We start from the raw sequence: 24,440 nt of genomic DNA, 5'->3' as shown, positions 1-24,440 counted from the left end.
TGGCATAAATTTGGTGCATAAGCTGTCGAGTCAGACCTGTCTGTGTGTGCAGTGTGCTTTCCCCACTGGTATGATTAGAAAAGAATAGTGGATACTTTTTGGCTCTTCCTGCTCATAACCAGTGTTATCAAAAGGAAGATGTGAATGAAATAGAGGAATGATATGCAGAACTCTTCCCAAGTTATTCGCCAAACATTATGGAACTTCTCTGGTTAAATATTGGTGTAATCCAGTCCTGCTTAGCTGAACCATAGTGACACTTCCTTCAGGGAGTGTCCTCACTACAAGCATTAATTAGGATGTCCATGGAAACCAATCAGCTTGTAGCCAAGCCTTGGTCCCCACCCCTTGTCTCTCTCACTATGCCAAAAGACCAGCAATGGAGACAAGCTGTCTTGGGGTGGGGGTGAGGGTTGCTTTCTAACTTCAGTCCTGTAGCTTGTGAAGGGAACAGAAAGCTGGTTCCTTAACTGCTAGCAGACTTAAGATAATAGTTTCCTCTCCAGTTGATCGGTATGCATGTATGTGTTTGTTCTTTCCTTTGGAAAATCTAGACCATGTTCTTCACTGCTGTAATTTCATGGAGTTAGTATAGTTTTGATTACTATAAACTTTGCCCTTTATGTATAAGTAGCTTGATTATTGTAACGGGAAACAAAAATCATTGCAATACTCTAAGGCTGGCATGATTATCTCACTTGTGGAGATGTATGTAAATCCTTTATCCTGTTAGTCGCAGGTAAACTTTCTCAAGTTTCTTGTTTGAAACATATAGGGCAAACCAAAACCAAGTCCTCTTTATCTAAAATGCATAACAACTTATGTATTCTTGTTCCTTTTGAAACCTCCCCACGTCTTCACTTATGCTCATGCATGATGTGGGAGCTTTACCATTCAGTAGATGGCATCACAACAATACAATGAATGAACCTGGTAGGACTAAGGATTCCCACTTTTTTTTTGTACTTTTCTCCTCTAAATAAATAGTGACTGCATGTTGTGCTACCTGCCTGTGAAAAGGTGCCAAAGGTGTATGCTAGTGCTTGGTACGGAGACTCGGGTTTGGTAAGGAATAACCTCCCAGCATTACAAGTTGGGGTCTAAGTAACTAAGACGCTTTTTCTTTTTTTGTGGCTGCAGCCATGTAAAGAGTCAGAATCCAATTTAAAGGAAGTGATCAAAGGAGGTTTATCTCATTTTCATATTAATTAAAAAAAAAAAAAAAAGCACTGTAGCGTGTGTGCAGCTACATAACTGTGATTGCAGCAACACTGAGCAAGCCGAGTGAACTCATGACTTAGGCATTAAAACCATGATAGCATCTTTTCTGAACTTTCTTATTCTTGAAATTTAGTTTGACAATTACAGCTTTATAAGGCAGAAAGGGGTAGGGGGCAAGAGCTGTTTATGAAACCTGAAGATTTCCCTTCCCTTCCCTATCTCCCATACATGAAAACTGTCCAGGACTGACAAAAAATTATCAGTAATATTCCTTAGTGAACTGAAAAATTGATTGTTGAGCATTGTGAGGCACACTGCCGCCTCATTGAGGTTGCATACTTCTAGTGCTATACCCAAGGAGACTGACCCACAGGCTCTCACTGAGTAGGGTGCTGACCACTCGGCAGCCAAGCTGGTATCCTGTCCACTGTACTTTCATCTTCCAAATAGAAATTGCAGTCATTGTTTTGGGGTTTTTTCTTTTTTCTTTTCACTATAAAGTGTTAATCGCCAGTACATTATGTTAAGTGTTTATATTTCTCTTTATAGGCAATGATGAGCAAGTTATACTCCATGATGTTGAAAGGTAAATACATAGTTTGTGTTTCCACTCCTTTGTCAGCTTCCTAACATTAGTCACTGGAGGCAATTCTAGTTCCAACTGATAACCTATAAAGAAAGCAAAGATTGTATTAAGCCCAAGGAATACTTTTATTTTAAATTTAACCTTGGGAAACTTTGGAGTAAAAATGTTGATTTGTATTTTTTAAGGGTTTGTTTGTTTTTTTGTTTTGTTTTTGTTTTTTGTTTTGTCATTCATAGCTTGCAGAACAAGAAGGCAATGATTTATAAATACAGAGGCTCTCCTGAAAAAAGAATAATATGTTTTAAGTGGGGAACTTTAGGTTCAAGGGGCCAGATATTTAATGGCTTTCTAGCACCTAGCTGGTTTTGAATCCACTAAAATCAAAAGGAGTTAAACTTCTAATCTAAATCTTCAGGTACCTAAAATTCTTTTAAGAACTGTCCACAATGGCCTGATTCTCCCTACTTCTGGTCACTTTGTGCCAAAACATCAAAACAAGGCACATTGGTCTTTGTAGATCTTATTGAATGGCCACCTGCTTAGAAGGGTTAGCCCAATTAAGCATAATTAAGGATCTGTGTCTAAGTATCAGAGTTGATCAAATCCACCTCTGAGAGAACCTGTATGATTTGGATTGATTTCTGAGGTATAATTTTCATAAGTAAATTTTTTTTTTTTTTTTTTGTCCATACCTGCTGTTTAAGTCCCATGGACTATGAAGCAACTGTGTTTAACTTGCATTAAAGAAAAATTAAAACAAAGACCAGGCAAGAACAATTACAGGTATAAGAACAGAGAGAAATATAAAACCTTAAATCTTTGTGTTTCCTGAGCCCTGGTTAGCCCTGTATAATGATTTGAAGTATTTCTTGCTTAGCTTGTCTAAAAATGTTTTATGTTGCATGAGTCACAAAATAACAAAATCCTCCTAAGTGTCTTAACTGAAATTTGTGGGGGGGAAGGTGGGGAGACCGTAGTAGCTGCGTCTTCAGATACATTTCTAGTAGGAATAAAGTCTATCACTTTTTTTTTTTGTCCCCCTCTCCTCCCCTCATATTGTTTGCTTTAAGTCTGGGAATGTCAGAAGCTCATAGATGAAGGTTTATGCATCCTATCTTTATTAGTTTCTATAAGAACTTTTTGCCACTGGCTCTTTCACAGAAAAATGCTCATATTATCTTCTCCTTAAGGATTATAATTACAACCTTTTAATTTTGTGCATTCATAACACATTTGATTTTTCGGATACATCATGTCCAGCTGAAATAAGTTTGAAGCCCTCTTTTACTACTGCAGTACAATTATCTGCTTCATTTTCTGCAGGCAACCCAATTAGTCTGATTATCCTAATGCTGATGTAATCCTCAAGAATCTTACTCTGCTTAACACTTTCATTTTCTTTAATGATGCCTGTGAGTGCACCAGCTCTGTCAACTTCATTTGCATGCATTTAAGTGGCACTTTTTGCCTCTGCTCTTTTGGCCTCTAAATTATCAAAGCTCCAGGTTAATCATCCATGAAACAATTAATAGATCTTTTATTTAGAAAGCAACTATAATGTGGACATTGCACTAATTTTAGACATGATCTCCTTGAGGGATTTGCTGTGCCCTGGAGTATTTGCTAGGTGGATGGCATCCGGGTTCTTCCCTAAAAATTACAGCAAATCTAGGCTAAAGTAAGTACTTCCTGGCCTTTTAAAATGACAAGATTTTTAATATGACAAGATTTTTTAACTGTCATAGCTAGGCATTCCTTTTCCCCTTTGTTTCTTTTTAAGGTGACATATAAAGCTGGCAAGGGGAGCAAACTGAGCTTCTGCCCCCCCTCCCCCCGCTGTATAATAATAAAGGCTAGGTCTGGGGTGGGCAATTTATTTGAGTTTAAGGGCCACTTAAGGAGTTTTGGAGAGCTGTTGTGGGCCAGGTCGGCACCCCTCTCCTTCCTAGTCAGCAGTTCACCAAAACTCCCTAAGTGGCTCTGCTTTGCACTCAGCCAGACAGCTGAGATGGGGCTGTGGGCATGGAGGGGTATCTGGGAGCAGGATGGGCAGGCAGGGGCAGGGCTGGGATCGTAGGGCTGTGACGGCGTAGGGCTGGTGGCCCAGGGCAGAGCCACAATCCACTCCCCACGTGGTCCTGTGATGGGTGCTGGTTCTGTTGGCAGGAGCATATGGGGAACAGATAACAGCTCAGGCACAGCCCCACGTTGTCATTGCCCCATGACCCCAGCTCCATGTGCCCATCCTGCTCCGGGACACCGTTCCCTGCTCAGCCACAGCCCTATCCTATCTGCCAAGCCATGTGCCCTGACCCCCATGGGTCCCACCCCTGGCAATGGGTGCAGGGTGGACGGGCCAAGGTGCCCAGGCAGCAGGGCTGTGGCTGGTGGCATTGGAGATGGTGGCAGCTGGAAGGAGCCACTGCTGCCACCCGGGTTGCCAGGAAGTGAGTCTGGCCACTGTGCCACCCCAGTCCTACTGTATGCTTGGGGGCCATGCGTATGGCTTAAGATTCTTTCCTGCTTGTTTTTATACGTAAAATTTATGTCTCTTCTACAGTGGAAGATTCTAAGGCTTAGAGAAATAGTGACATTGCATCACAAGAGCCATCAGGAAAGCAGAGCAGTGAAGACTGCTTAACCTCTTGCTTTTTTTGTTAACTCCAATGACTGATAAATATTGCAGTGAAAGACTCTTTTGTTAAAGAATCCACACCCACTTTGACTTTTTAGTTATCCTCAGAGTCCCAGAAAATCCTTCAAAAAGAAGGGAGAGAACAGATCTTTTATATTGATGATACTTTTACCTTAAAAGGCAAGCAGGAAAAACATTGCTAAACCCAGAACATTGTAATATATTTTCACACATTCAAAAAAGCAGAGAAAGGCACAAACTCACCTTAAAGATTACCTTTCCTAAATCGGTTTGATCTCCAGAATTCCAAAAGTTACTTCGTATTTACTCCTGCTCCTGAAAAACGCATCTTCCCTTATTGCCTTTGGCTTCATTCCTGCATTTTGTTCTTTTCATTTAATAGGTGCTGGTGCTACAGTAGCACTGTTTGGTAAAATTGAGGCCAGGTTTATCCCTGGTATTATAATGTTGATGAGTTTATCCTATTAACTCATTTTATATTATCTTATGTACCCTCTTTAAATAAGCAAGATAAATACCAATATTGAAACAGTTGCTTGTAAACTTTTGAAATGTGAAAAGAAAGAGGAGCTTACCTCACCACAAAACTTTTCTAAAACAACATCACTTTTGTAAACATCTGTGTATTCTCAAAATTTATAGTGTGTGTGTGTAATGTGAGTGTTTTTGTTTTTGTCTTGGTATCATGGTGTCTGGTACACGATTATATTTTTAATACCGTAACAAATGTTTATGTTTGATTTGAGCAGCATTAACATTGTCACTAAACTTTGCCAAATAACACAGCTTTTGGCCATGGACAGGCATTACATTTCTACCAGGAGAACTGGTGTTCTCCCATATACAAACTACAAACATTTGTTGATTTTTTCTTATATGGAAAACATGCCATATCCAGGTGTTAATCTGGAAGGCTTCTCTTGCAAGAGAGACTGTTTCGCAAGAATGAACGTTTATACATTTCCTTCCTGGTCTGATCTGGAAGGAGAGGTCTAGTCCAGGAGGGGAGCTGTAGGGTAAAGTCCCCAGCCTGGGGTCCCCAGCCTGAGGAGTGGTTAGGGGTTTTGCCCAGATGCCCCCTCTACTCTGTCCTCTCCTGCTCAGTGGGAGTAAAGGAGCAACTGATCCTTGTTCCCTTCATGCTCCTTAGGTTGGGGTCCCCACTCTGAGTCTGCAGAGGGGAGGTATCCCACTGCTCCCTTCACAGACATTTTAAAGGCTTTGGGGCTGGGTACTGAGCCAGGGAGAGCTTCTACAGGGCTGAGAGCCCAGCTGGGTAGACCTGCACCAGTTTTAAAAGCTGGGGATCTCAAAACTAGGGCCAGGGTAGCTCTCCCCAGCCCCACTTCCCTGTACCCTGTTCCCCAAGCTACACAACTGGCCAGTTAAAACCCTGGGGCTGCCTGTTGACAGCTACCCAGGCAGGGAGAGAATGGCCTATCAAGTAACGAGCTCCCTTAAGGGCAGGCTCGGCCCAGGGAGCAGAAGTCTAATGCCCTCTGGCTGGAGAGCTACATGGATGAGCTCTCCAGCCAGGGGGCTGGAATGTATGCACTCCTACTCTCAGGCTGTTTTTCTATTGGTATGGATTCCTCTGAAATTCTTGCCCGTAGAAATGAGCACCTCTCCAGGACCATGGCTACAAATCTTACTTGCCTTCCAAAATAGCCCAGCTTTCCCACCAAAGTGTGTGTGTGTGTGTATGTGTATACACACGTATGTATGTATCAAGAGAAGGGAAAATAATACACGTGTTTCTCTTTCAGCACTGAGACCGTGGATGTGTTTGCCCATGAAGATGCAGTATATGGCCTTTCAGTGAGTCCAGTGAATGATAACATCTTTGCCAGCTCATCTGACGATGGCCGGGTTCTCATTTGGGACATCAGAGAGTCTCCCCATGGAGGTGAGAGCTGTAGGCAGAAAATAGTAATTTAGGAATTGATATTTCTGGGTATAGAAGAGCTTTTGTTTTAGTAGATGAAGTCATCCAGTGCACTCATCCTTCTTCTATGGTCATGTCCTATGTAGTAGTCATCTGAATTATTACAACAATATGGGAATGCCAACCTGAAGTAGGTGTAGGGCTTTTGTTTTGTTTTGTTTTTAAACCCTCAAATACCTCGTGTGAGTGAGTACACACATACATTTTCCTGCGTGCTTTCAGGGGGCTTCTGTGTCCTATGAGCTGCTGTATGTGAGCAGTTCCCCCTTCATTTTTGTCCTTTGTAAAGACACAAGATGTAAAGTTTCATGTATCTTTAGGACTAATCTGTGGGGGGCTTTTTGTTTGGTTTTTTTAGAGTGCCTTATTCCTAGTGGTATAGTTCTTGCATACTATCTCTGCTTAAGTGTCCAAATTGAATATTTTCATGTTTTAACAAGTTTCTTGCAGTATTAGGACTTAAATTTCCTGGGATTAGAAAGTTTGGTTTGGGATATCTACAGCATCTTGTAGCGTATTTAATCCATCATTATTAGTATGCATTGTCAACTCCTTCCTAATGTGTTTTGTTTTGCTTTTGCTTTGCTTTTGATTTTTTTTTTGGGGGGGGGGGCATACTAGAAACTTAATTTGGGTTATTAGTATCTGGTGTGGGGGTTTTTTTGTTTTTGGTGTTTTTTTTTTTTTGGTCATCATTGGGAAGTAGTGCTGGAAGGGACCTCACAAGGTCATCTAGTTCAGCCTTCTGCCCAAAGCAGGATCATTCCTGACTAACTCAGCCTAGTGATGTGTCTAACCTGCTGTTGACATTTCCAGGGATAGAGATTCCACAGCTTTTCTAGGTAGCCTGTTCCAGTGTCTGACCACTCTTATAGTCAGACAGCTCCTCCTAATCTTTTGTCTTCACTTCAATTTCATCATCATTCCCCCTTGCATGCAATTTTCTTTAGTGTAGAGCTGCTGTTTGTTTACAAACAATTTTCTTACACATTTATATATTTCTTGATAAGTGTAACCCTTCTTGCTTACAGATGCAGTTGTGTGGCATTGGTGACTTAGTTTCCCCCAACAGTACCTCAGTTTAACAGGAGGATAGAAAGACTTGTGTAAATAAGTCACATTTATCCAAACAGCAAGCTGCAACCCAGCATGGAAACCTGCTAATACAATTACCCCCTTTGGACAGTGCATCTTAAAACCCCAACTCCAAACAGTCTCACAAGGACCCTCCAGGGTGAGAAAATTCACCTTGTGTGCAACCTAAGCTATCCCAGATGGCACAAGGACTTCCATTGCACCATAGTTGCATTGATCACACTAGTTCCTGCAGCACTGTCAGTGCTACACACTCAGGTCCTGCTGGGGTCTCCTTGTTGGGAAGTCAGTCCTCCAAATGCTCCCATGTTGCAGCTCCTCTTTCCCACTTCCCCTCCTGCTAGCCCTCAAAGCAGCCTGGGAGGCTGTAGTTCAACCTGTTGTCTCCTATTCTTCATATTCGTGGACTTTTCATAGCCCTGCCCACTCCCTCTCCTCTTGGCTGGAGGCAACTTTGTCAGCTCCCAAAGCAGGTTGGGAGCCTTAGTTCAACCCAGCTCCCTGGGTCTGGTTTTCTTGGAATTGAAGTGGCCTCGCTCTTCTCTGCTTACCTGCCCCTGGGTTGCAAGAGGTTATTACATAAGCATACCTTTTGGTATCTGCATAGGGAGAATGTATTGGATTAGTTCATCTGATAGGCTTTACTTCTGAGATTAATCGCAGTCATTGGCTGCAGTTAGTTTCTAGTACCACCCTTCTTGCTTGCATTTTTAACCCATAAAACAGTGTTTCTCAAACTTTTTTGACTCGGGGCTCCCCTCTAACATTTTCGAATGTGGTGACACCCCTGGGTGAGAAATGCCGTTAAACACAAGTTAGCTCAGTGGTTCTCAACTGGGTGCAACTACCTCCAGGTAAAACTGGCCCTGTACCTGGTACACAGCCAGAACAGGAAGGGATGTGGCACGTGTTTATGCTTCTCCTGCATTAAGGTTCTCTAACCCTAAAGCAGGCAAGAGAGCTGTCTCATTCTGCATCCCTTCCTGTTCCAATCCTGCATAACGTCTCCTGGAAACAAATGCTTACTAGATAGGTGGAACTGTCCTGTGTGTTTGTTTCTGGGAGGAGGCTGAGGGGGTGTGGACCAGGAAGGGCTGCAGCCTTAGCCCTCTCTCCTGCCTGCTGCAGAGTGATTGAAAAACCTTAATGCAGGCAATGTATGTGCACATGTCACAGCCCTGTGCACAGAGCAGTTTTACCTGGCGGCTGCTGCAGCAACACCTGTGTCCCAACACCCCTGAGGGGGTCTCGCAGCATCCTGCTTCAGAACCACAGCCCTAAAATAAATTGACTTTTTTTTTAAATATGTCCATACTGCAAAAAGTGCGTTCATAGCTCGGGTTGGCTAACTCTGGTTAAAATAATAGTAAAGTAATTGCAGTTCCAGCATCTATTGTGTTGAGTAGCCAGCAAGAGTTCAATTCAAGGCTTTAATACAGAAATGTGATCTAAGCAGAGTTTAAAATCTGATTGTAATGCCTTTACTGCTCCTTTAACCAGTTTTAAGAGTGCATTTCTACAGTGTAGACAATGCTAGACTTGAAACCCATTTAGGAGTGCCTATAACGGAGCATACAGAACAAACTAAACATTTTATCTTCAAGATGACTAAGTCATTAATTTGGTCCTATTTAACTTTTTATGTAGATTCTCAATATATTTTCAAGTTGCCATGTGATCTATGAATTTAACATGACAATGCAAAAAACATTTGTTACTTGGAGAAAATTGTTCTTGTACTTAAGGAAACATAGTGCCTTAATGTAGTGGTGCAATTTAAGTGTTTCCTTTTCAAAATGTAGGGTTGTGTTTGTTTTGTTTTCTTTTGTGTTTTGAAAACAAAACTAAATTTATACTCCAATGAAAATAATAAGACCACAGATCTTCTGGACCCCAACCCCCTAAAGCTACCCAAGAGCTGCTCAGGTAGCTGTGAGGTCCAGTGGTGGGACATTCTGAAGCATGGAAAGAGAACATGAAGTTGGCCAGCATACTTTTTGGAAGATAGAAGGTGTGGTTAGGAATGCATGGAGGAAAGGGATTTATTATATGGCTAGTAAGCTAAGTGCTTCATATAGCTTGGTTAGTGGTGACCTAGTTTGTCATCCTTTTACCCCCTTGAACAGCACCCCTTTTATCCTGAGCTAATGTAGGCTGCATGACCAACTGCATACCCGGGATAGCATGACCATACACCAACTATGTAACTATGTAGACACTATGTACAGGGTCCTATATTGTCTTCCAACTCTACAAAGTCATTTAAGTAACTATATATTTTTTTTATGTTTACTAATGCATTTAAAAGCTACACTGCGCAGTAAAGAGAATTTGAAAATTGAACATTACTTGGAAGAAGAGACATGTAAAAAACAAAACAAAAAAGTTTCATACAAAATATTCTGTCACATTTTGGTGTATGCAAAACCTTTTTAATTTTTTAATTTGTATTCTCAACTTTGAAACTATATTCCTTAATGCATCTCAAATAGCTCTGCTTTGGGGTAACTAGATTTTATTGCAAATGCACCAAATTGAATGAATATAGCAATCTAAGAGTTGGAAACCTCCTGGGCCTTTGAGTTCAGATTCCAAGTATTGCAAGCAACCACTTCATGTAAACTTTTTCACAAACCGATCAAATTTCATGTTAAAATTTGCTGGTTTTGTAGGCTCCATTCCTAATGGAGGACTGTTCTGGAACCTCACTCTTCCATTAGACAATGCCACCCAATTTCCAACCTGAATTTAATTATTTGTAACCAATTTATTTCTGTTTGTTCTTGTGTCCTTAATTTTAAATAGATGCTTCCTTCCTACTGTTTATCCCAGATCTATTTATACAAAGCAACAGTATCTCCTCAATCTTGTTTTGCTAGGCCAGTGATTCTCAACCTGGGTATTGGAGATCCATGAAAGGAGTACCACAGAAGGTGTTGGGAGATAAGTAGATAAGAGCAGGCTCAGACTCTAGGTGGTGAGGGGATAAGCATATAAGGCATACTCAGGCTCTCCCTACTTGACTGCTTTCCCACCCCCACTGCCTGGTCCCTCTGCAAGAATGTAAACATAGTAACACTTTGGTTTTTGACATGGGGTGCCACTCAATTCAGCAAAGTTATGGAGGGATCCTTTGAGTCTAAAAATCTTGAGAACCACTATGTTAGGCCAAACTTTCTTGGGTTCTCCATTCTGCTGATCACCCTGCTAGGTTTTCTTTGCATCTCTCTTCCAATTTTTAATTCATCTCTCTTGACCAGAATCATATGACATCACCTGGAATGCTGTGTGTCAGTACCTTGCATAATGGCATTAATATTTCCCTATCTCTACTGGAAATACTTAGCCCAATAAACCCTTGAGCCACATTTGCCTTAATCATGGTCACATAATAGTGGTGGCTTATAGTTATCCTGTGTAAATATTTTTCTGTCTCAAGACTGGTCCTTGAAGAGCTCCACTGGTAACTTCCCTTCATCTTGACGGTTTCCCTTTCAACATCAACTGTTGATCGTCTTTCCCATTAGCAGTTTCTTGATCACCAGATAACTTATTTTGTGTGGAGATTTGCATGGTAACATGTAATAGTTCATAGTCGCCATTTTCTGACTGCAAACAGTTCTGACAGAGTAGAGTGCTCACCAATATAAATAATCCTGTTACCTTGACTAGGACTATTCATAAGAGTGGGCACTGTGCCTGTTGGTGCAAGCATAGTAAGTTAACCCTAAATGCCTGAAGAAATGATTTAAGAACAGTTCACAAATAAAATGTTAGATGCTCTTAAATATTCCATTTTATATTTAAGGGGGCATTCATTCCATCCACTTAGATCCTGTCCCATTCCAAGTAATGGCAGTTTCTTGCTTAGCTTGTCTTTTGTAGGTGGGGTTTTTTTTGTTTGTTTTGTGGTTTTTTCCTCCATCCCCACCCATTAAAACTTATTTTCTTTGGCTTTGGTGGAGACAGTGTTAAACTTCTCTCTCAAGAAACAACCCAAGTGCTATTACTGAGCATATGAGCTGCAACCATTACAAAGCATAGATGCCAATAACAAAAATAAGAATTCCCCTCTTTCTTCGTGAAAGTAACTTAGTATCTCATTAATTTGGATGGTATAATCTAGTTTTAATTAGACAAGTTGTCATGCTTTTGTAAATTATGACAAATTGCCTTCCATATTGCACTACTATATCTATAATGCAGGTCAAGGAAATTTAGATAAATAAGTATTCACTAAATACAAATCTATTTGCTATTCAGAAACATTCCCAGCTCCTTCATTTGGTATTCTGTTCCTGTTTCAGTGTCTACATTCAGTGAATGGGGTCTACGTCTCTCAGTAGGAGCTTTCTTTTTTTTAATGATTCAGCATTGTATATCACAGCAGGGACCTTATTTGATGATGCAAACTTAAAGGATCATCCTTACCATGAGGCTGCTTTTGAAACTACATTTTGACTGGATCCAGCCTTAGTACCTTTGGGTGGACTTGTTAGAACAAATGTCAGTCTCTCTTCTCTCTCCTGACAATTAGTATGTGTACTGGCCTAAAACCTAGCAGCCCCAATCACAAACCTGAGCTCTACTGTGCTGACCACAATAAAAATGCATAGGAGGGAAAAAAAAAGACAGTCTCTGCCTCAAATAACTTGAGTATAAGTGTGAGCAGGAATGGGTGGATACAGACAGATGTAAAAGAACATGGAAATAATTGGACAGCATTATTATTCTAAAAGGTGGTCTCAGCACACCAATACACAAACCAGTGTCAAGTTTTTGTAGGCATCATAAAAACAAATTTAGTACTGTTGATATTTGTGGGGAACTAATTTTGAACATAAAGAGAGCAGCATGGAAAATGCACAGATACTTGTTAGGAAATATAGCAAGGGGATAAAGGAGAATGGCACCCTGGGCTGACCAGAGACAGGAGTAGACTTCTCTAAAAACAGCATGAGAGATGGTACAGAGAGAATATGCTATGAAGGGCCTTGAAAGTGAAGACGAGCAGCTTTTTGTTGATTCAATGGAGTGGGGAGGGGGCACAGCGGAGGGACACAGAGAGAAGGTTGACATGATGAAAGCAGGTTAGGAAAACCATCTTTGTCTCACTGCTCTGAATAAATACCAGCAAGACAAAGGCCGCAGAGAAGCTCGAGATAATCTGAGGAGTGCCTGAATGAATGTTTTAGTTGTGTTGGTAAATAAGAGAGGACTATTCTAGATATTATGCAGAAAGTACCTGCAAGACTTAAATACTGTGATGATCTAGAGCCAGGGTGGCCCAAGTCTGGCCCGCATTGGGTCTCTCGGCCCCACCTGGCCCAGGTAGCATCCCTTGGTGGTGTGTCCTGCCGCCCCCTGGGCATGCAGCAGGGCTGTGGCAGCTCTGCGCTGGACTGCCTTTAGGTGCTGGCACCAGCCCGGTCCCTGCTGCCACTGCTACCTCTCAGGGCACAGACCCTGGTAATTAACACCTCTGGGTCCTTTTTTAGTTCTCGAGTTTAAGCTGATCCAAAGCCCTCCACAGAAAAGAAGGTGCTAGAAACTGAGATACTAGTTTGTACAGGAGTCACTTCCTTATTTATTCTATGGTGATGTTTAATGTTGATCTGTTACGGAAGTTTGTAGTACTTATAGATCGTTGAGTCTGGGGCACGTGTATCTTGAAAGTGTTTGTGTCCGGCAGCTATTGGCTAGATCAGGGTTTTGGTTAGGAAGTTATAGGGATGGGATATACAGGAGGAGGGATAGTGAGATAGGAGAACAATATTTGGAAAAAGTGGGAAAACGGGATTTTAAGAAGGGCATGATCAACTCTGACAAAGAAACTTTTCATGACATTGGGAGCCATTGTGTTACAAATGCTGATATTTTTTTTTAGGAGGCAGGCAGGGAGTCTGTCTGTCACTTCACTTGTTGCCTTATCTGTTTTTTACATACATTTCTCAAGCACCTGTTACCTTTTTAGATGGTAAGTTTAGAACAAGTAGGCAGTGCTTCTGTGCTGTCTACTGCAACACGCATCTGTTCAGCTTGAGGCCTTTTTAGTACTACAACACTTTAAAAGTATGGCAAGGATCTGCTACCTAGGTTGACAAGAAGTAGGCCCTAAAAGCATTAACTCTACATGGGGAATTGAGGAAGGTATGTTTGAAGGCAGCATGATTTGAGGCCTACACTAGGAAGCATCACATAATTTTGGATATCTGAAAGCTTCTGGATTATTTTTTCCTCATAGTGGAGATTACAACTTGAAAGATACTATGAGGGTCCCTAATTTATTAACTGTTTTTCCCAAACCAGGGAAGTTTCATGGAGACCTTCGCATCCATTTGTAATTACTTCACCTAGTCCTTATAACAACTGCAGAAACTGCTTACACAAAAGAGTATCATTTTACAAAAAGCAGGATTGATGTTTCTCAATCCGTAACATAATTTCACTGTTAGAGAAAAAGAGATAGGAAAAATGAACTCCATGAAATTTCTCTTTACATAGGTTGAAGATTAGGAAGAACTTTCTGACTTTGAGGGTGGCCAAGCATTGGAACAGGTTACCTAGAGAAGTTCTGGAATCTCCATCCCTGGAAATTTCAAGAGCAGGTTAGACAGATACTTGGCTGGGATTGGTTTATTTAGGGATCCTGCCTTAAACCGGGGATTGGAGTAGATGACGTCATGAGGTCCCTTCCAGCCCTACTTTCCTTTGATCTTTTTTTCCTTTTTTTTTTCCTATCATTCTTTTTATTAATATTTCTCTTCTGTGTGAGCAGTTTCTGTGGCTGCTTTAAGGACTAGTTGGAGTAATTGCACATGGATGGGAAAGTTGCCATAATTTCTGTTTATTCAAGGTGCAAGCTCCACTAAAAAAAAAAAAAAAAAAAAAAAAAAGCCATGAGGGTTTATAGCTTATAAACTGTTTCCCCAAACCAATGTTTTTATCCTTCTGTCTTAAGGAGCTTTAAATAGTGGGTCTGTATAAATGGCAAGACTTTTAGTTCTCCTGGTAACTTTCTTTATGCAGAGTGATTTATTTATTTCTATTAAATGTCATATTGGATTTTTTTTTTCATATTGGGGAAAGATAGTAGATATGTGGGAGAATTAAAAAAAACATCAGTTATTTTATGGGATGCACTGACTTAAACTATGGAGAAATGTCTCAATTTTCTTATCTTGTTGTAGAAATACAGCAAGTTGCTAAACCATTGTATCAAATTGTCTTAGGCATGGATTGTTCTTATTTCTGAAATTTTAATTTTTCAACAGAGCCATTCTGCTTGGCAAACTACCCTTCAGCTTTTCATAGTGTGATGTTTAACCCAGTAGAACCCAGATTATTGGCTACTGCTAACTCCAAAGAGGGCGTGGGACTCTGGGATATTCGCAAACCTCAGAGGTAAGAGCTGTTGTTAGTGAACATTGTGTTGTGAAACTAACCTCCTTTCTGAGGAGGGTAGCTTGCCGCTCAACTTGCTAGTATACAAATATGAGATGTTGGGAGAACTTGCTGCAAAGAAGAAAAAACTTCATGCTCTAGGAATTTTTATTTACCATAATTATAGATCTATTTATTTCATATATAATCAATGTTCTACTATATATATATTTTATAAGCTACATTTATCTGAAAAGCTTTACCTCCACTAGAAGATCAGGTAAATGAGTTTCAAAAAGCTCTTTGGCTTCCCCAGCATTGTGGCTTGCCCTCTTTAGTGGGCTTGCTTTAGACCAAGTTCTTATGCACTGAATCTATAGTGAAGTTTATTTCCTCTTGATTAGCATAGTCTGAAGATGTCTTCATTTTTTACAGGTTTCATATCAACTGTTCACTTCCCTTGTTTCATAACATCACAACAGTAATACTAGAGAGAATAGGAAAATGAAGTAATTCAGAGATGGTGTATATACAATGTCAATATCCCATTATGAAAACAACCTACATACAACAGCACACTTGTATTTGTTTCATTTATACATTGGAAGGGGGTGATTTTGATCTCTTCCAGATTTTAAAATGTTTGTGTTGCTAAAATTAAATCTTACATTGGTAATGACTACTTACAGGAGAGATCAGTCTTAATCTTATGAAATTATTAGGATTGGCTTTTGCAAATATAATTTAAACCTGTTAAAACAACCGTTGTACTGCTGACTGAATGATGGACTTAATTTTTTTCTCAGTTGTAAGCTGTTTAACAGATGAATTGGCTTTTGGTACCTAGGTTTGGTCAGGATTTTCCCTGCTACAGTTCTGTGGCTTCAGAACAGTTTCTTACTTGGAAAGTCTGGTACAATCCCTCTGACTGCTTTTTGTAATGTCTAGCATTGCATTTCAGACATCTAGGTTTAGAGAATAAACCTAAAGGTTATTTAGAATCTGCCTAAACTCCCTCGCTTGGTCTTTTTCCATACTCTAAAGGTTTAGGTTTTATTAATTGTAACTCTTCTGATTTGTGCATGTGGAAGGGCTTTTTTTGGTTTGGGGATTTGTTTCGGGGGGTTTTGGAGAGTGTTACATAGCTGAGCAAATTTAGGTTAATGCATATTGTTGTTTTGTCTGGGGATGCTATGTGATCTGAGAGAGTCATGAAGCTTACACAAAATATTGCTCATATCCCCAATAAAATGAAATTCAGTCTAAATAATAACTAACAGTTTAACTGTAGAGTTCCAGTATCTGTTTTGCTGTTCGTAGACATTCACATACAAGTAAAGAAAATGGGTTGCTTTTGCCAGACCTGTCAAATCAGCAGAGGGTAGATGGACTCCTGAGTTTCTGACTCACAACTTGATACGTATTAATAAAACTTCCATAGTTTTAATTTGGTGTTGATCTGTGTGGGGAAGTATAATTCCTTTATTTCCAAATTAATGACATATCACCTGGACAAGGAAGAAGTGACATCATGTATCTGGACTTTAAAAAAGCCTTTGATGTGGTGTCCCATGATCTCCACTTGGTAAAATTGGCCAACTGTGGCCTTGGCTACATCAGTCTGATGGCTGGGGAATTGGCTCCGAGGCTGGACCCAGAGAGTGGTGATCTATGTCAGAATGGCAGGAGGTTTTGAGTGGAGCCCTACAGGGATCTTTCCTGGGCCTAGTGCTGTCCAACATGTTTATTCATAATCTGGATGCTGTCAGAAAGCTTCTTCAGCAACTTTGCAGCGAACATAAAACTGAAAATGGTTACGAATGTGTTGAAGAATGGGAGCACAATTCAGAAATATTTCAGCAGATTGGAAAGATGAGCTGGAGCTAACAAAATGAAGTTCAGTGCTGACAAATGCAAGGTGCTGCATCTTGTGAATAATAATAATAATAATAATAATAATAAAAAAATTAAAAATGGGTGATACGTGGCTAGATGGCAGAAGTATGGAGAAGGATCTGGGAGTCCTGGTACACTCGATACGAGTCTGCAGTGTGATGCAGCTGCACAAAAGACGAATGCGGTTTTTGGATGCATCTGTAGAAACAGCAGGTGCAAGGCACATGAGGTGATAGTGCCTCTCTACTCTGCACTGATTAGGCCTTTTCTAGAGTATTATGTACAGTTTTGGGCTCCACTTTTTAAAAAGGACATGGAGGAGTTAAAGAGGGTACGGGGGGGGCAATACAAATGATAAAAGGCTTGGAAGGCAACTCATAGGAGGAGAGGTTGAAGGAGCTATGCAAGTTAAACTTGCAAAAAAGGTGCTTAAGAGGGGATATGATAAGCAATCTTCAAATACCTGAAGGGCTGCCATAAAGAAGACGGGGAAAATACTTTTTTTTTTTTTTTTTTTTTTTTTCCCCTCTTGCTACAGAATATAGGACGCAGACCAATATCTTGATGTTGCAGCACAGTAGGTTTAGATTGGATATTGGAAAAAACTTCTTCACTATTAAAACAGTGAGGCAGTAGAATAGACTGCCTAGGGAAGGTATGGTTTGGTGGGAAGGTTAGCCTATATGACCTCTGGTGGTTCCTTCCAGCCCTATTCTTGATGATTCTATGATCCTTTCAAGGGTGTTGCAGGGTGCCACACAGTGTTAGCATTGTTAGGTGTGTTAGGTTCCATCATTGGAGGTGTTCAAGAAGAGGTGGGATAGGGATGATCTGAGCCTATGGTCGTTTTTGGGTATTTCCTGTGCTTCTAGATTGCCACATGGGGCCAGGAGGGTCATGTTCTTCCTGGTGCTGCTGCTGCTGCATCTCAGTTTTTTCAGGCCTTCCCCAGAGGCCTTGGGTGTTGGCTGCAGCCAAGACTGAGGATCTTAGCTGGGATGTGCCAGTGCTCCTGTTGGGACTTAAACCCAGAGATTTCTGGCTAGAGGGTCTTGCCCCTCCACACAAGGTGAGACCAATTGCCTTATTTGGGATCAGGAAGGAATTTTATCCCATGGTCAGATGGGTGTGCATTGTGGGGGCTTTTTGCCTTCCTCTGTAGAGGGATATGGTCCTCTTCCTGAGATCTCTTGAGCATATTTTTAACAAACCTTTCAGCAGCAGGACATTGACTGACATGGTCCCCCTGCTTTATCTGTCTGTGGTAGGTTAGGATGTTATGTCTTGTGTTGTTGGGGTTGACTTTGTGGTTTTGCTGAGCAGTTACACAATAGATATGTATGGGATAATTTGGATACTGGTGATCCTGCCTCAGGTTGGCCTATACGACCCTGGAGGTCCCTTCCAGCCTTATTCTTGATGATTCTGTGATCCTCTCAAGGGTGCTGCAGGGTGCCACATAATGTTAGCACTGTTAGGTGTGGAAACATGATTCATACGATAAATCTGGTGATTTCAAATAGGAACCCCTAGTGTTAAAAACGTTCTGGCCTGCTGTGGTCTTTTGGAGTTCTCTGAAATGGGAGCATTGTTCTCTTTTTTTTTTCTGTAGTGTTTTAAAAAAAAAAAAAAATGCAAACTAAGAGCTCACATATTTGAGGGGTGCCTTGAGTCTACCAGGGGGCATCTCATCTAAAAAGGTTGAGAACCACTGAGTTTCACCCAGCTTGCACAAAAAGCCAGGAATATCTCAAAATGTAAAAACAGGAAAAGCTGAGTGTTTAAAGGAAGTCACTTTGAGGTGCCAGCGGATTTCTGTTGCTGCTTACTCAATCTAAGCTTTGAGCCTGTGAGATTCATTTGGCATCCTCCCCCACTTTGGAGTCTGAGGTGAGGTTAGATCTTTAACTAGGAAAGTCTCTTCAGTACAGACTGCTTCTCCAGTTTAGTCAAAAACAGCCTAACCCAATCTTGCTGCTTTAAATTGGCATTGGACCTTTTTCCCACCCACATACACCACTCTATAAGCTTCTACTGACTGCAGCACAAACCACTAAATGGAATTTTAAACTACTAGTACCAAATTTATAACCCTCCTTCCCTCTCCTTCCTGTGTCATCATACTTGAATGTTTAGTTTGAATTTTTTTCAGGACTGTTGAACATGAACAATTTCCACTGACTTGAAGTAGGATTTTGGGTGTTCTGCACCAGTTTGCAGGCTGCCCAAAGGGAAAAAAAAGGCATGCAAAATGAGTGACTGTTTCTGTCAACTTTGGCCTTATTTTCTATTAACATTTTTTGGGGAGGGGTCATCTGTAACTCTTTTCAGTTAACAACTTTTTTACCCTGTAGCTTGAAGTGTCTTGCACACATGGATGGATCCAGCATTAACTAAGTGTGTGTGTGTGTGTGGGGAGGGGGGAGGTAGTGGCACACTGTCCCTCAGACCATGGGGAGATAGGGGCAAGGCATAGCTAGAGCCCCCAGGTTGGTGGGTGGGGGGGCACTGAGGAGCTCAGCAGAAGGCAGGTGCATGAAGAGGTAGGGACCCACCCCCTGCCAACACCATTGCCACTGCCCCTGGCTAATCTGTTCTGTGTGGGCCGGGAGTGGTCCGAGGCCCTCGGGGGCGCACGGCGGGCTGTGGCCAGCAGCCCTGGCACGCGGGTCGGGGAATGCAGGCCAGTGGATTAGAATTAGGCATGGATGCGTAGCGGTTGATTAAAGATTATTTTACTTACACCGTAGATGGCCGCGGTGCAGGCAGGAAAACTTGCTTGAGTTGTAGTTGCAGATAGGAAAGAAGAGTGGACAAGAGTTCTAATCTCGCAAACTCTAGCCCAATCCGGCTGAAGGCTCTAAAACCATGAGCCCGTCGTGTCAACCGAAGAAAACAACTCGGAGAAGAGCTCTGGATACACTCACATGAAGTTTGCTAGGCTCCGTGGAACTTGCGCGCAGGGAAGGCGTTCGTCAAGGGATCGTGCTCGGCGACGGGGAGAGGCCAGAGGTTGATCAGACCCCTATAGCCTTAAGGCACATGCTGGGTCCATTAGGCTCTGCAGCGCTTAGAGTTCTTCACGAGACGCGAAGTTCTCCTCCTCCAGATGGTTGTGGAGTCCTCCAACTTGGGCGGAAACCGCTCAAGCCTCTTATACAGCTAGCAAGCCAATCGCTAGCCGCCATGTGGGAATAATTTAGAACTGGCCAATAGTGGGACACAAATTTGCATGCGGGTGGTGGGAACTTCTTTGCACCGGGGTTTTCTCTTTGCAACTGAGAAATGCACCTTGCAAAAAAAGCTCCTCGTGGCGGGAAATAATTTAGCAGTGCTGAAGCACGTGCACACAAAATCACACCCTTGGGTTGTGACATGTTCCTGCTGGAATTGTGGGGAGCTTGACCAGGGATGGCAGTACAAAGTTTCCTCCTTTTAGCCTTTATTTCTCCCCCTGTCCCCAAAACGTATTTCCTGCCATATCTTGATAGCAATTATACCGCTTCATAACCACCCACTGTGATTTCTCCCCTTCAGCCCAAAGGGGATATTTCTTTTAACTCTTCCCTCCTAAGAATAAAATTATCACTGGAACAAATCCCTTGAGGAGGGCAAAGGCTAATGTTTTCTTATTTAATGCAGACTGAGCTGCTTTAAGGCATTTGTGCCACTAGATGGTGTCCAGAAACTACATTTCTAAAAAAACCCCCACCTTTTGTCTTCTTGTAACAAAAACATTTTTTCAGAAACACAAGTATATTTGAGTAGAATTGCCTGGTGTGACTGAGCTAGGCATATTATGTGATTGTCTATTTGGACATGCCTAACGACATGGCATTTTTAAGTGCTTGAGTTTTTACTTAAGAACCAAAGAACGTTCTCTTTTAAAAGGATACCATCCCCTTTTCATGGGTTCTTTCCTATTCTTACACCTCATCTGACTTTGTCACTCCTATGCCAATTAACCTGGGGATCATTTTTGATCTGGATAGATTTTTGTCGCTCTTGGTTACCTTTTACCTTTTTAAATAGGAACCCTTTTTTGTCCGAGTAAACAGTTTTAGTGCACCTGCATCTAAATTAAGGGTCACAGTCACAAAGCAAGTCTTAATTGCATGCAACATACCTACTACAAGCAATGTTGAACCCTAGAGGCTGTCTGCAATCACGTTCTTTTTCTTTTTTCTTTCCTTGAGCAAATGGGGGAGGTGTCTGAGTAGCTCAGGGTCCTGGTAGAGATGAGAAACCTTCACCTATAAAAGACTGGCTCAAATAAAAATAATTTTGACCACTGCAAATGTTAAAGTCTGTTGTCTTAGTTCATGTCCTACAAGTCCTAACAAGTAGCATCAGTTTAGTTCTTGGATAACTTGAACTTCTCAGTTAGCCCAGGAGAAAATAATTCAATTCAGATTGCCCCTTCAGAAAAAGAAAATGTTATCTTACTTTAAATTTCTTTTCTGACATTTATATGAATATTTGTGTTGTAAGTTTAAAAAAAAAACTTGAGAGAAGAGGGCTGACCTAATGATTCCTATCCATCCTAGGGCAGTAACTGAGACCCTCTGAAGTTGCTCACAGCCACAGAAAATTAAAAAGTAAAAGCTGAGGTTTACAGGAAGAGCAAAGTATGGTGTTACAGAACAAGAAACATGGTGGATATTGTTGCCCCTGTGCTAGTGAAACTTGGGAGGGTCCTAACCCTCATGCAGGAAAATATTAAAGATGACGGTATGTAAATAATCTCCCGAAGAGGGGAAGAAGATTAATAAGTGTCCTTTGTAATTATAGAGTGGGCTTGAGGAAAGGAAGATACTGTAGGCTGCCTTTTCCCATCCAACCCCTTGCCTGCCACTTCATTATAATCCAGAGGTTTTGCATCATGGTGAACTGTCACAAGCAGCAGTGTCCTATAAGACTGCACCTTTGGAGGAGGTCATTTATACATCCTAAAGCAGTAAAATATGAAGTACGGATGCATCTTCCCCAGAAGTAGCTGAGTTTACTGTAAGTTTAATAAAATACTTCATTAAGACATACTGACATTTTTGTAGTATGCTCACATGTCAAGTTATTTCTGCCAATAAAGCAAGAGACTTTGAGGCACATGTGTGAGATGCATTGTATGTGTAGCATTGGGTTCAAGAACCCAATGCTATCTTGAGTACTTTTTGTGGAAAATGCATGTTTTCAGGGGTTCAAGTTTTACATGTCCTAAGTGGGCCACAACTAGAACCATTGTGCTATTAATAACCAGTGTACCTGCTATCTCCTGAGTGCTGAGCACACACAACTTCAAGGGAAATCAGTGAAATTTGCAGGTACCCAGGCCCTATGGAAATCCAGTGCTTAGCTTCTGATTGGGCTGTCTTACTGCCTCTGATCACCTCTGCCTATATAGGTATGAAATAATGGATATCTTAGAGTTAATTTTCACATTGCTAGATCCAGTGGAAAACCTCTTAGTCTGTTCCACAGTACAAGGTTCCCTTTCTCCCACCAGGCAAATAAGCCTAGTATGAAACTTTTTTGTTTTGAATCCCATCAATTATGAGTGAGATGTAAAAATAATTTGGATTCCTGTAAGGAATTAACCTAGTTTAGACTGTACAGACTTTTCTCCTAGTTGAAATTAATGGGGTGTGATTTTTTTTTTTCATATAATTCTTTCCAGTGATTTTCTCCAGTACTTGTTTCTTCTGTGAGAGTTATAAACCTCCATTGTGAAAAGGCATATAGGAGTTTGAATGTTAGTGAAGCACTGCTGCTGAATGTATACAAGCTGAGATACAAAGTGAGTGTGCATTATATTTACTATTTAAGAATAAGTTCTGCCCATAACTTGATCTTATGTGATTATTATTAAACTAGAGCTATGTTCAGCAAAGGAATTATCCTGGGTAGAAAAGGATCTCCAGGGCTGATGGGACTTCTCTGTGACAGTATTGTGGCATCCTTCTTTCAGACAATAACTACTCTGATACACAAATGGGAGAACGAGAACTAATTACTGCATCAGACCCTGGAGCCAGCCATTTCTGATGCATGCCTTTTTGGCATTTTTAGAAGTCTCTTCAAATACACCAAGAGTTTGTTGCTTCTTGACTATTACTGAATCGGCATGAACTGTTTAACTTGCTTAGTACAGTAAAATTGCAGGCTGCATATTTTGTTTCAACATCTGCCAGCTATGTTCTTAAATGGGAGTCATGCTGCTGTGCCCAATTTAAAAAAAAAAAAAAAAAAAAAAAAAAAAAAATTTCTCATTTCCTTCCCATATCCCCATTGTACCTTGGTGGAATAGCTAATTTTGTGATTGTTAATTTGACTGGCATTTGTTAGAACCAGGCATATATTAAGAGTATGTGCTGTATAAGCTCTCACTGCCATGACTGTACCAAAGCACCTCCACTCTCACCTGCAACGTTCTCATGAAGTCTAATCTTCTCCTGTAATTCTGCAAATATTTCATAATCCTGACCTCTAATATACTCTTATTCCAGTTTTGTGCTGCTGTTGCAGCTCAGTTGATGCATCTTACTTTTAAACTGTGCTACCATTAACTGTTTTCAATCTTGATCTCTTCCCAAAGAACCCCCAGAGTTAGTTTGTCCTTGCTTGGCTTAGTTTGCTTATTTTTAAGCAGGCACAGTTCAGTGTAGTAGTCTGACATTAGAACAGAGGTGGGCAAAATGTGGGATGGATCCAACCCACAGAGGGACTTTGTCTGGTCCATGGCAGGTCTCTTGGTCCTGTCTGGCCCAGGCATTGTCCAGCCCATGGCACATCCTGCTGCTACAGGGCATGCAACAGGGCTGGGGTGGCTCCATGGCTGGACTGCATTTCTAGGTAGCTCAGGCGGCAGCAGCCCCTTCTGGCTGCCGCTGCCGGCCTCAACCGCATGCTACTGGCAGGGCCCTGCGTGTACAGCCCTGATCCCAGAAGTCCTGACCAGAGCAGACCAGCTCTGGACCAGCTGGGACCCGCATGCACGGTCCTGGCCTTGGCCCTGGCCTAGTCTATCCCGTGCCCACTCTGGACCTGCTGTCCACAATGAGTGATGACAGTGATAGGTGGGTAGAAGCTGCTGCTGGGTGCGGGGGAAAAGCGGCCACCTCCCCCTCACCACAGTTGGGTCTTTTCTGTTGTTCTGCCTGGAGCCCAGGCCAAGGTGTCATGCAGCTTGTCTCCACTGCCATCACCAACACGAGCAGTGCTGCCTCCACCTTTTCTCTTGTGTCCGGCACTAGCTTCTGCCCAGCCGCTGCTGCCACTGCTCACTGTGGGTGGATGGGTGTGGAGTAGGCATGGGATGGGACGGAAACAAATCTGTGTGCATAGGTCCTGGTTAGTCCAAAGCTTGTCTGCTCCAGCTGGGGTGAGTCTGGACTGGGTGCAGGCTGGGGCCGGGGCTGCGCACTCAACTGCTGCTGGGCACTGGTGGCAGTGGTATGGAAGAGCCACAGAGTGAGTGAGCTCTGGGCTATTGCAGGGGGGAGGAAGGGGGTGCTGACCTGCCCATGACAGTTTCCCCAGAACTGTCTACGTGGCCCACAGGCCCAAATAATTGCCTGCCCCTGCCTTTAAAAGCTAACATTAAGATTTCCATATTTATTTTTTGTTGTTTCCCAAGACTGTTTCTAATTCTGTGAAAACTT

At 41.8% G+C, this 24,440-nt stretch overlaps 1 protein-coding gene across 2 annotated transcripts in view; it reads left to right on the top strand.

Annotated features, from left to right (window-relative positions):
• The window catches only part of DCAF5 (DDB1 and CUL4 associated factor 5), a 107,803-nt gene that overhangs the window by 12,279 nt on the left and 71,084 nt on the right, over window positions 1-24,440 (top strand). The window contains exons 3-5 of one of the 2 annotated variants that reach the window (XM_059722899.1): window positions 1,771-1,807; window positions 6,230-6,369; window positions 14,778-14,907. In XM_059722899.1, the coding sequence (XP_059578882.1) occupies window positions 1,771-1,807; window positions 6,230-6,369; window positions 14,778-14,907 (307 nt within the window). Of the gene's footprint in view, window positions 1-1,770; window positions 1,808-3,393; window positions 3,486-6,229; window positions 6,370-14,777; window positions 14,908-24,440 lie in introns of those variants that run through there. The other variant, XM_019476930.2, reaches the window with a different exon arrangement.

This window comes from Alligator mississippiensis, chromosome 2 (assembly GCF_030867095.1).
Source record: "Alligator mississippiensis isolate rAllMis1 chromosome 2, rAllMis1, whole genome shotgun sequence".
NCBI lineage: Eukaryota > Metazoa > Chordata > Crocodylia > Alligatoridae > Alligator > Alligator mississippiensis.
This window is presented reverse-complemented; position numbering and strand designations above follow the sequence as displayed.